Source organism: Bos taurus, chromosome 22, assembly GCF_002263795.3.
Source record: "Bos taurus isolate L1 Dominette 01449 registration number 42190680 breed Hereford chromosome 22, ARS-UCD2.0, whole genome shotgun sequence".
NCBI classification, from domain to species: domain Eukaryota; kingdom Metazoa; phylum Chordata; class Mammalia; order Artiodactyla; family Bovidae; genus Bos; species Bos taurus.
Window position 1 is genome coordinate 9674750 of NC_037349.1, and position 12570 is coordinate 9687319.

Consider the following 12570-nt stretch of genomic DNA (forward strand, 5'->3'; position numbering starts at 1 on the left):
GCCTCTGGTCCAAGGTGGCGGCTGGGTCTCGGCTGCCCGGAGGACCCACTAGCTCAGGGCCTGTGGCTCCCAGGCCTCTGCCGCACTTTCATTCACAGCGCCTCTCTATTCTCCTTCCGACCTTGATGCTGACTGGGCTAAATCTCTCTGAAACCTGGAGACACCATATGGGAAAGTTGACACTTCTAACTCTAACCTTTTTGTTTTTCTTCTTCTTTTTTTTTTCTAAAAATGCTGCACAGTTTCCTTAATTTTTTTCCTCTTGGAGGAAAAAAAGTTTGAAAATCAGGCCAGGATTTGGGCTCCCTCAGCGTATCCTGAACATCTGATCCAATGCCTTTTTTTTGTTTGTTTTTCAGTCAGTTTGCTCCCAGGAAAGCCTCTTTGTGGAAAACAGGTAAAAGGAAATTTGCTTTTTCATCTCTTTAAAGGAACAGAGTCTGTCACGTGTGTGTTGTTTATTCATATATATATGCCATATATAAGTGTGTGCTTGAATATATGTATAAATAAATACATATATCTATGCGTGCACACATATATATGCTCACATGTATGTTATTTAGCATATCCAGAAGCTATTTAATTTGGGACAAAAGTTCTCTCGGTTATTTCCAAACATAGCTTTCAACAGTTTCCGTATTTAAAGTCTCAACTTCCGGTCCTAACAAAGACATAATTCTGTCACCTTTCCCAGGCGTTAAAAAGTATAAATGTTGAGACAGGAACTTGCAGTTTCATTGGCTTATTGAATAGGCTGCTAACATCCTAGTGTATATGGTATTATTGGCCACTTTGTGGGCCCCTTCATTGTATGTAGCTATACAGATAATAATTTGAATAATATTGTTTTATGTTTCTTATTCTAAGTAATCTACTGGTTTTCATAAAAGGCCTAACTTGGAAAACTTATCTAAACCGATCTAGTTTGTAGAGTGTACCTGGCTGGGTGTTAGTAGGGGAAGGGATGGTTATGACATGAATGGGTTAAAACATTTATACAAAGTCTTGTGTATAAGAGCAGAGGTTTTCAAATTTAGCATGTACCTTTTAAAAATAGTTCTAAACTGATACAGATATTAAAATGCTCCATTGATTTAATTGCATATTTTCAAGGGGAATTAAGGAATTCCACATTAGCTATACTGATCACATTAAAATACATCACAATGGGCAGTTTGGATTGGAAATATGGTTTCCATTTAAAAAGGGGTGGTTAATTTCATTTCAGGTGTTGGCTTAATAGGCACCCCTATAAAATTGATTAAAACGGAGGCTATTTGATTAAATTCCTGTACTTAGAAAACTTGAACATTAGAGAGGATTGGTTTAAAAAATGCCATCATTCATATTAGCAGTTAGAAATCTTCAAGTAACTTCCCTCAATTGAACAAGCTCTTATAGAAAAAGGGATGCGAGTAGTGAGCAAGTCTTTACAAGACATCTAAAAACATCCTCGAAAATCCATACAGATTTCAACAAATATTCTGTATTTACAGTAAATTAAGAACCCCTGAGTTTTAACATCTTAGGTATGATTCTGAGGCCAAAATTCTCTGTCCTTACCCAGAAGATGAAATGAGCATTTAGAATTCCGTTTAGTAGGACGCTCATTCCCTAGTTTTATGGCCAGTCGTTTTCCCTGCTTACTCCCTAATCTTAGTCATTTATTTGTGTTTTGTATAAAAAGACTTCTTGTGCACTTGTGTCCCTAATATTCAAATTGGAGTTTATTCATATAATTGGTCACTAATACTCATTGCATATGTTAAGTCTTGACAGTCCCCAGAAGCAAAAATCTGAGTAGATTCTCTACAAAAATAAATATATTTCTTGGGTACCTGCCTTTGAAAGGTCGTATTTCGTGATGCCCCAAAAATAAAGAATAATTTTAACATTATCCAAAGAGAAAAATCACAACTGATACATGCAGTTACTTAAATATCTCTTATATCTGTGTCAGTTTCTTTGATTCTCCTCTCCTCTCCCTTTTCTTCCCTTCTTTCTCCCTTGTCTAGTATCAGTGCCTTAATCCTAGGATACGGACAAATCAGGCTGCCATTCATTTATGAGGGCAAAATTCAAATAAACTGTAGCATATGGGGTTGATCCGCAAGACAGGTGTGCTGTAGTGGGCTCACATCCATTTGACCTAGGGCACTTAGCACCCTTAGATTTCATATCATAAAAATCATGTTTTTCATTTCCAGTAGGCTCTTGGAAGACAGTAACATATGCAGTGAGACCTATAAGAAAAGACAGCTCTTTCGGTTGGTATGGTTTCCTTTTTTAAAACTGTGTTTTCAGATTATGTGCCGGAATCAATGTTAACTATAAGTGTATCAGTGTAAACTATCTCTGTTCACGAAGGAAAATATGTTTGGTTATTTCTTTGTAAAGCTTGTTTCCGAGCTAGTGTTGAAGCTTTATTGGGGCCTGTAAGACACAGGACTGGCAAACCATGGCTTGGTCTACAGTCTTTTAGGGTTCTTCCTCTGATTCTCTGGGTTTTTCTCCAGGGTTGACTTTGGGAATACACTGACTTCACATTCCCAAATCAACTTTGCTAAATTACACTGAATGAATATTTCTCTGGCAGGTTGCAATTGTGTATATGTTCCCAATACTAGAATACAAATCCATGATAATGCTATTTGAGTAGTTGATTTTTCGCCACTACTATCCATCATAATATTTCAAACAACATTTTTTCAAGCACAGATTTTATTTCTAAAGAAAGATATGGGATTGTCTCCAATTATAATGAATTACATAAAATCTAGATCTGTGTGGGGTAAGGGAAATGTGTGTGTGTGTATGTATATATATATATATATATAAAGTTTTATACGAGGCTAGAGAGTGCCAGAGAACTAAAGGGTCTATAGCCATTCTCTCATCACTTTATTAAATGTATCTCTAGCATCCATTGTAGGGCAGTGGATATACTGTGCTATATGTGTGTGTGTGTGTGTGTATATTGAATACCTCACACATATATTTAATATGCTAGTGTTTTTATGACTATTAGGATTCATCTCTATTGTAGGAAAGGCAAAACAAACAAAACAATAAAAGTTACTGACCACTTAGAAGGAAGAAAATACCAAAAAAAAAAAAAAAATGGATTCTGGGCTTTGAACATATCTTTTTTCTATAAATCTGAGCTTATGACCCCAACATCAAAAAAGTTCATTTCTTCTCTTTACACTCTGGCAGAAACAAAAAACAGGATCTGTTTTTTTTTAAGCTTTTATTTTTCTAGGTTGAACAACATTTCTAATACCTTCCTCTTGTATCATTAGACAGTTTATTTTCATACTTGAAGATTAAGAAAATAACCTTGACATTTTCCCTTGAAAGCCCAGGAAAATACTATGATTCACCAGTGCTCATACAGTCACACACCATGGCTTGGTTTGTTGAGACCAGTAGAGATACAATTCTTGACCCCTAGAGGCATTTAGTTTTGGGGCTTCCCTTGTGGCTCAGCTGGTAAAGAATCCGCCTGCAATGCGGGAGACCTGGGTTCTATCCCTGGGTTGGGAAGATCCCCTGGAGAAGGGAAGGGCTACCCACTCCAGTATTCTGGCCTGGAGAATTCCATGGACAGTACATGGGGTCGCAAAGATAGCCCCAAATCTGGATCCCTAGCCAGAACTACCTTCTACTAAGGTCAACCATCGCAAATATAAAATTACCAAGCACAGACTCAGGAATGTGACTTAGTATAAAGCAATCCACACGCTGATAAAAGTAATTCAAAGTCTACATCATACCTAACTTTGTTAAAAAAAAAAAAAAAAGCCATATTCAGACATGAAAGAAAATAAAAATTATCAGTTACATTACTCAGCACAGAAGCAGAACTTGGAGTACCTGCTCTCTGACTACTCTGGGGTCAAATTCTATATAGTTACATACAAGAGGGTCAGTGCCTCTTGATGACCAGATAACTCATTATCATCATCTTCCTGATTCCCAGTTAGAAGGGAATCAGGCCTGGGCTTAGGAGTGATGGGAAGGCACTTGTGGATGTAATCCCTATGATCCCACACCCAAGTGGATACGCAGTTCAACTCTGGACCTCACCCTGCCAGTATTAAAGTGAATGATGAATACAGCAATAAAAAAAGATAATTTCTGGGTATCGGTATCTAGAGACCATAAATTAAATGCATCATTTTAAATCTCATTAAAGCTAACTCTCTAAAGCAAAAGCTTAAATTCTGCTTTTAAAATGAATGGACAGATCTTGACTTGGGTTGAAGATTTGAGCCAGTGGAGTGAAGGTAGGAGTGAAGGAAATCTTAGGTTGCCTTATTGGCCAGGGGATGAAATGAGTCTTAGAAGAGCTACCCAGTGTTTTTGAAACATGCCAAAATGCTCTGAGGAACGGTGGCCGACACCTCCTTTGCAGAGAAAGGCTCCACCACACTGGCATTTAAAGGAAGTTTGAATTCCTCCTCCCATGGAGGTGAAGAGTTGATGCGGAGAGGATAATTGAAGCAGAATTGGTGATGATCACCCCCGTATGGAGAGTTGCCTTCTGACACATCCTGAATGCTAAGGACCACCCCAAATCTCTTCCTATAATAAATATTCCATATTAGCAACAAGTGAGATTATTGTCACATCCCTGGTACATTCACCGTTGCTAAATAATACTTTAGTTGGGCTTTGTCAAGGGTGGGTCAAATTAATCAGAATTATATGAGCAAAGATTGAAGCTGAATTTAGAGATTGAAAGGGAAATAATCATATTTTCTCTACTCAGTCTCCTCTGGGCCGCTTGAATTTCACAGGTGTTTAGGGACTAAAGTTACCTGGCCCTTGGTGAGTGTCTGATACGTCCTGCTCATAAAACAGTCTTCTTAAACAGTCCTTGTTTCTAAAACTAGCCCATCCCTGAGGTACTGAACACAGAGAGGATGTTTGTAAGAAAACACTGAGAGAAGAGAGCAGGGTGCTGAGTGCTTTTTGTTTTGTGAGTTTTCTGTTGCATTTCCTCCCTTCACTGTGCAAAATCTTATGACAAACTAGCTGTTTCATTTTTATTATCTCTTGGATTCATTGACCTTCTTAAGTTTTCACGAAATGAAAGAAAAAGTTAAAGCAAAATCTGAAATTTTCTGTATGCCTTCTGTCCAATGTGGCGGGTGAGTGTTTCAGTCAGATCTGTGTTCTTTTAGCATCTCAACAGTCCATGATTGTCTTTAGAAGAATATTAATAAAGCCACTGTTCACATCTTAGAGGTTTGGATGAAGATTTATGTCACATCACACAGTGATATGAAATTAGGGGTTATATGTATTGCCTATGGTTTTTGTCCTCTTTATTTATAGTCCATGAGCATCTTAGGATATTTTGATGATCCATAATTTCCAACTGCAGAAAAGGCTTTGAAAACGGTAACCAAGTTATTCTTTCAGCAATTGGAAACCAATGAAAATGCAAATTTCATCAACTTCCTCTGTGAAATACATGCAGTTTTGCACACTGCTTAGAAAGGCTCTCAAGTCTTCAAAATTGACTTCTGGCTATTGGATCTCTTCCAGTAAATTCAGTGTTTTTCTATTTGAATTTTGAACAAATGTGTCATTTCACCTATGGAGCGATTTTGTTATTTCCATTGATCTCGTTGGAAAGTCTCATGTCAGTGTGGTGTTTGCACTGTTGTTGTTGTTATCACAAGTTTTTCTGCGGGAAAGGGATAAAGGGCTCTTTCCTCTGCCCATGAAGGTTAAACTCACCGGGCAGAATTCTCACCATAGGTTAATAGAGGAATTCCTGTGATTTCTGTGCCATCTGCCAAAGCCTTAATACATTCAGATCTATATCTCTCATGAAGTTTGAAACTAAATTAGTAAATGGCTTCTTTGGAACTGTGCGTTCCATTTTTCCATGGTCCAGTTACTTAATGCTAAAAAGAAAGAAGTCTTTTTCAGTGGGAGTTGCTTTTAGGTTCATTCAGCATCATAATTGCTCTCAAACATCGATTCACTATTGTTTTGGGTCCAGAGAATGTACCCCCGTCTCTTCTCTGCATGGGAGAAGTTACCAATTATATTTTATATCCTATTGTTCTCGGTGCTCCTTCACTGGCAGAGGGATTTTGTGACCTTTCTCAGTTTGGTTTTTCTGTGTGCAACATGAGCGTTCTGTGTGATGTGTGACCTGTGTGTACATCAGTGAGGTGTCCGTGATGTCCCTGGTGAGGCAGCTGGTCCCCTGGGAAGGGTTGACAAGAAGGGTCTTGCCTAGATGATTCTTACAAGAAAGGCCCCGCTTGGTGTCCATTCTGCTCACGGAATCTAACGTTGTCCCATGCATCTTTCTGGTGGCCATGCTCCAGGGGCAACCGAGATGGCTCAGGGAGAACTTCGGGAAGCAGGCAGAGCAGCTCCGAGAATGAACTCAAGTGGTCTGACCACCAGCGGGCCTGGAGCAGCACAGACTCCGACAGCTCCAACCGCAATCTCAAGCCGGCCATGACCAAGACGGCGAGTTTCGGGGGCATCACGGTGCTGAGCAGGGCTGAGAGCACGTCCAGTAGCAGAAGTACCGGGAAGCTGTCCAAAGCAGGTAGTTAGTACTGAATGGGTTTATGTGCCATGAGAGTTTCTGGCTTCCATTCCAGCTGTGTGGTCAGTGCACTCTCTGAGTTCCCTGAACTAAAGATGATGTGCTGTGCTGTGCTTAGTCACTCAGTCGTGTCCGACTCTGTGACCCCATGGACTGTAGCCCTCCAGGCTCCTCTGTCCATGGGGATTTTCCAGGCAAGAATACTGGAGTGGATTGCCATGCCCTCCTCCAAGGGATCATCCCAACCCAGGGATCAAAGCCAGGTCTCCCACATTGCAGGTAGATGCTTTACTGTCTGAGCCACCAGAGAAGCCCATGATGATGAGCTGAATGTTATTAATCCTTGGGATAGCCCAAAAGTCAGGAGTTGCCACTGAAATAACCGTACTGTTCTCATGAGTCGTGTGCCTGGGGTTCATGATTGAACCCAGTTCTTATCTTCAGTTTCCTTCTCTACAAAATGTAAGTGATAATAGAATGTTATTCTCAGTCCCCTCGGTGAACTATTGTAATTTTAAATTTGATCATTTATATAAAATCAGTTACTGAGGCACCTGCACAAGCCAAGTATTTAACCAAGGTTAGCTATTTTTTACATTTAATATTATGCTTTATTCTTTAAAACTACATTGTCAGATAATTACAATATTAATTGTTTCAGTTCTTGCTCTGGTTAACTCTTAGTAAATGGCTCAGGCAGTAAAGAATCTGTCCCAGATTTCATTCTTGGGTTGGAAAGATCCCCTGGAGGTGGAAATGGCAACCCACTTCAGGATTCTTTCATGGGAAATCCCATGGACAGAGAGCCTGGTGGGCTACAGTCCATGGGGCTGCAAAGAGTCAGACATGACTGAGCAACTAACACTTCACACTTTACTTAGTATGATCTGGGGTAAGTTACTTAACTTATTTGTTTCCTCATTCTTAAATAGGTCTAATCATAGTACCTATATTGCAAGTTATTGCAAAGACTAAGAATTAATATACACAAAGAAATTCCAATCATGCTAGCAAGTTATAAGCCTTCAATAAACACTAATTCTTGCTTATTTTTATTATTTCTTTTTAATGTTTTGCTGTTCAGGAAAAAGAGCCTCAGAAAGTTTTCATTTACAAGTAGCTGCTGCTGCTACTGCTGCTGCTAAGTCGCTTCAGTTGTGTCTGACTCTGTGCGATCCCATAGACGGCAGCCCACCAGGCTTCCCCGTCCCTGGGATTCTCCAGGCAAGAACACTGGAGTGGGTTGCCATTTTATTCTCCAATGCATGAAAGTGAAAAGTGAAAGTGAAGTTGCTCAGTCGTGCCCAACTCTAGCGACCCCATGGACTGCAGCCTACCAGGCTCCTCCATCCATGGGATTTTCCAGGCAAAAGTACTGATGTGGGGTGCCATTGCCTTCTCCATCCAAGTAGCTAGGTGCATGTATCTCTTTAACGTTTACCTATTTTTTTTTTTTCTTACAAGTGAATAGTGATCTTCTGACATAGTTGGTTCAGGTTTGCATGAACAGTCTTTGAGACATGCACAATGATGAAAAATCTAGGAGAACCATTAACCTGAAACAACTTAACACTGATGGACACATAACACCATGGGATTCATAGCAGTCTACAAAATATCCCTCATGGTCTGCCCTTTCTAGCTCTTCTGTCTCACAAGTATCCCTCACCATCAGTTTCAAATTATTTTCAAATGGCCACAATCAAAAAACTTGGAAAAAAAATCCCTGGAAGCTGACTGAGTGACCATTCAGTAGCTCTCCATGAACTTTAAGTTTGCCATGTTAGCATGGAATTGTTTTCCTTTGGTTTTGATTTTGCCTTGGAAGTTTGGAGGCCCTGACTCCCAGCTAAGGTTGAGAGTTGAGAGTTGTGGTCCAGGGATGCGTCTGGAAGTCAGGATACACAGCTCCTGGATTCCTAGCCTGGGTGTGGAGAGTGGGAGGCCAGGACCCCAGGGGAATGGTGAATGGGCAACACCAACCAGAGGTTAAAAAACATGCAACTCTCCACTGTTAATACAGTCCCAACCAAGCTTCTCACAACTGCTCAGAGACTCTTTGTGAAATCTCGGCTCATTATGCTAATGGCTTAACATAATTATGTTGTTGACAAGTGCTTCGTAAGAAATTATCTTGTTTTCCTATATAGGCAGAAAATTAATAGTGTTTAGTCTCAGCCACTACTTTATATATACATACATGCATACACACACACACACACACACATCCTGCTTCTTGGAAAGTCAGGTGGGCCTGCACTGCCTTTTGGCATTTTTATTCACCATTTGGTGGATTCTTGGTTTCTTCCTATAACCAATTGCTCTTATACCCCACTACTGCAGCAACTGGGGTCAAGAAAATCCACCGTGGTGCTTGAGCTCTTGTAAACTAAGCAAGGTTAAATAGTTTTAAATCTCCTTCAAATGCAGAAACCAAGTACCTTAAATGGTGCACTTAAAAATTCCAACACACCCAGAGAGCACTTAAGATTTTCAAATTAATCGTTCTTCTCCACACACCAACCACCAGTCATCTCCAAAGCAGAGCTCTTTGGAAACATTTAAAACACTTCAAGAATGCTAAAATGCCATGTTCTTTGAAGAATGATTAGAAGCTGTAAGTGCTTCAGACATTTTTTTTTTCTTTTCATCTAAGCATCTCCATTTGAAAGCCTGTCAAGGTATAGGAATGGCAGGAAAAAAAAATTACAGGAGGTCAAGATAGGGTGTCAAAACAAACTTACAATCTCCCAGGATGGTTTTATGAAGCAAAGCTGTCAATTTTGCTGTCATGGAGCTTCAGAATCACACCAGGTTTCCAGTTTTGTTTTTGTTTTTTTGTTTTTACTTTATTGTTCACAGTGGAATGGCAAGCTCTTTTGACCTTTTCGAAACTCAGTCTGGAGACATTTAAGTTCTCCTGCTCCTCCTCTAATTACATACGTTCTAGCTTCAAATAGATAGTAATGAGATGCTTTCCAGATGGGAAATACATTTTCCTACATTTGGGGAAAAGCATGTTACTGAAGTCAAAACGTGCAAGCACATCCTCTTGAGATCTGGGCTGCATTTCCTGTCTTCTACACTCTGCCCTACGCATGGCCATGGTCAGTTACCGGGGGCCCAGCGAAGGTCTGTGGAGGCAGCTGATTTCAGCACATCCTCATGGGGAAGAGGACTTGAATGGCTGCAGCCCCATTCTCTCTTGGTAGTGGCAGTGGGGTTGAGAATTAAGAATACCGTGTCATCTGTCTCTCTCCACGCTGGCAACACCATGTTGTGTGTTTTTATTTTTTGGTTGGTTGTTTGGGGGGATTTTTATTTTATATTGGGGTATAGTTTACTTAAAATGTTGTGTTAGTTTCAGATGTTTAATTAAAGTGGTTTAATTACACATACACAATTTATTTTATATTGGGGTATAGTTTACTTAAAATGTTGTGTTAGTTTCAGATGTTTAATTAAGGTGGTTTAATTATACATACACACATATCCTTTCTTTTCAGGCTCTTTTCCCATGTAGATTATTACAGAGTGTTGAGTAGAATTCCCTGTGCTGTACAGTAGGTCTTCGTTGGTTATCTATTTTTATATAGTAGTGTGCATCTGTTAATCCCAGCCTCCTCATTTTTCACCGTCCCCCTTTCCCCCTTTGGGAGCCGTAAGTTTGTTTTCAAAGTCTGTATGTCTGTTTCTGTTTTATAAATAAGTTCATCTGTATCAATGGCACCCCACTCCAGTACTCTTGCCTGGCAAATCCCATGGACGGAGGGGCCTGGTGGGCTGCAGTTCATGGGGTCGCTAAGAGTCAGACACGACTGAGCGACTTCACTTTCACTTTTCACTTTCATGCATTGGAGAAGGAAATGGCAACCCACTCCAGTGTTCTTGCCTGGAGAATCCCAGGGACGCGGGAGCCTGGTGGGCTGCCATCTATGGGGTTGCACAGAGTCGGACACGACTGAAGCGACTTAGCAGCAGCAGCAGCAGCAGCAGTATCAGTTTTTTAGAGTCCACGTATAAGTGATATCATAGGATATTTGCCTTTCTGGCTTATTTTACTTAGTATGATCATCTCTAGGTCCATCCATGTCATTGCAAAATGACTTTGTTTCCTTCTTTTTTTGTAGCTGAGTAATATTCCATTGTAAATGTACCACATCTTCCTTATCCATTCATCCACTGATGGACATTTAGGCTGCATCCATGTCTTAGCTACTGTAGATTGTGCTGCTGTGGACAGGGGGTTGAGAAATAAGTGGGTAACCTCTGTTTCTTTCCACACTGGCCACACCATGTTGTTTGACTACCGTCCTGCCCTCTTGATGTCAGAGCAGGGCTTCTCGACTTTAGCTGCATCGAGATCACAGGAGAAGTTTGTTCAAGCACAGACGGCTTGTCTACAAACCAAACTTGAGAAATAGCTGCTCTGGAAAAGTAAGACCGCCTTCTGCTTGGTTTTCACAAAATTGACATGACCTGGCATCTTATTTTCTGCTTGCAAGGGTATCCTTGCTGTTGTCATCTTGCTGGTCTGTGCCCCAGGATATCTCTGGAACCAATGCAAGACACATCATCTTTCCATCACTTCCTTTTCTTTGTGTTAATATTCATCACTCTGCTAATGCATCCTGGATATCCTTTCCCTTGTTATTTCAGAAGTTTTAGTTCAGAGTTCCACTGAACTCTGATCCCTGGTTCTGGAGACATTTTCCTGGATTCAGGAGGAAAAAGTTCTTTTTCCTGTTCAGGGTCCCTGTAAAAGAAAAATTATCCCTGATGAGTTAAACAGGCAAGAAAGACTTTACCCATATCTAATCCAGTGAGGTCAAGACTCTTGGAGTAGGAGAGAGAAACTAAACTCAGAAACAAAGACGGGAGAGTCTGTAAGTGCGCTACAGAAAGATGCTAGAGGAGCTTACATAGATGATGGGTCAATTTAATTAGACCCCTTGTGTTAACTGATTGGTGCAGAGACTAGCAGAGAAAGACACCATTTTTTTCTTGAGGATTATACTTCAAAGGCATGGCTCCCACATCCTTAAGAAAGACCTTTCCTGGTTGTAAAACTGGTAAGAGACTGGGAGAAGATTTGCATCTTAAAGGAACAAAGATGCTCTATGGAAAGGGAGGAAGGGGGCCTATAATCAGGAAGAAATCTATCTAAAGCATGTTAAACTAAGGGAAACTTCAAGGGCATCGTCCTCATCTCTACTCATCCTTTAGTCTGGTGACTTGTATTTTACAAAAGAAGACATTGAGATCTAAAAAAAAGAAGTCACTTCCGGAGGAAAATACAAGGAATTCTGGCAGAGCTAGAGCCAAAACTCCCTCCCTGGGGAATGAATGGTGCACTCCCTTCTCCAAGGGAGTCTGCCCCTACCCTTCCCTTTCTGCCCCAGCCTTTCCCTGGATTTCCTTTTGTCTGCCTTGTTATCTCTTCCCCGGTCTCTTTCCATCTTTCCCTTTTCGTGTGTCCCTCTTGCGTGTTCACCTATGGCAGTCACCCTGGAATCTTCTCTCCTCACCTCCCACCAGCTGCCCTCCAGGTCCAACTTCCGACTTCTGAGCAACCCATTGTGAATAGTGTTGCGTTTCTGGGCAGCATCTCCTGGAACTTGATCAGGCCTGGTGAGGGCCCTGGTCCCACAGGTTCTTGCTGGAATGACCCTAGTGTAAACACGTCACCTGTAGGCTTCAAGCGTGGTCCCTGGAATTGTGTTGCCTCTGTTTGAACTCAGACTTCTCCACTGCACTTGGGAAATTTACCTAGTATCTCTGAGGATCAGCTCTCATCTGCAAAGCACTGTTGCTGTGCAAAGTAGATTAGATAATTCATACAGAATTATCAGTGTGGCACTTGGCCACACTGACATACTGGTTAAATATTTGCTGTTGCTATCATTAAGTCCCTGAAAAAAGAAAACACAAACCCCTCTCAGTGCCCAAAGTAGTAAAGTTCTCAAATATTAATTTTTTATAAA

The 12570-nt window shown here is 40.7% G+C and overlaps 1 protein-coding gene across 22 annotated transcripts in view; it reads left to right on the top strand.

Annotated features, from left to right (window-relative positions):
• ARPP21 (cAMP regulated phosphoprotein 21) overlaps window positions 1–12570 on the top strand; it is a 163958-nt gene that overhangs the window by 80235 nt on the left and 71153 nt on the right. For 9 of the 22 annotated variants that reach the window (XM_059879885.1, XM_059879895.1, XM_059879883.1 and 6 more), the window contains 3 exons: window positions 360–397; window positions 2211–2270; window positions 6357–6589. In XM_059879885.1, the coding sequence (XP_059735868.1) occupies window positions 360–397; window positions 2211–2270; window positions 6357–6589 (331 nt within the window). Of the gene's footprint in view, window positions 1–359; window positions 398–2210; window positions 2271–6356; window positions 6590–12570 lie in introns of those variants that run through there. The other 13 variants (XM_059879889.1, XM_059879897.1, XM_059879890.1 and 10 more) reach the window with 8 other exon arrangements.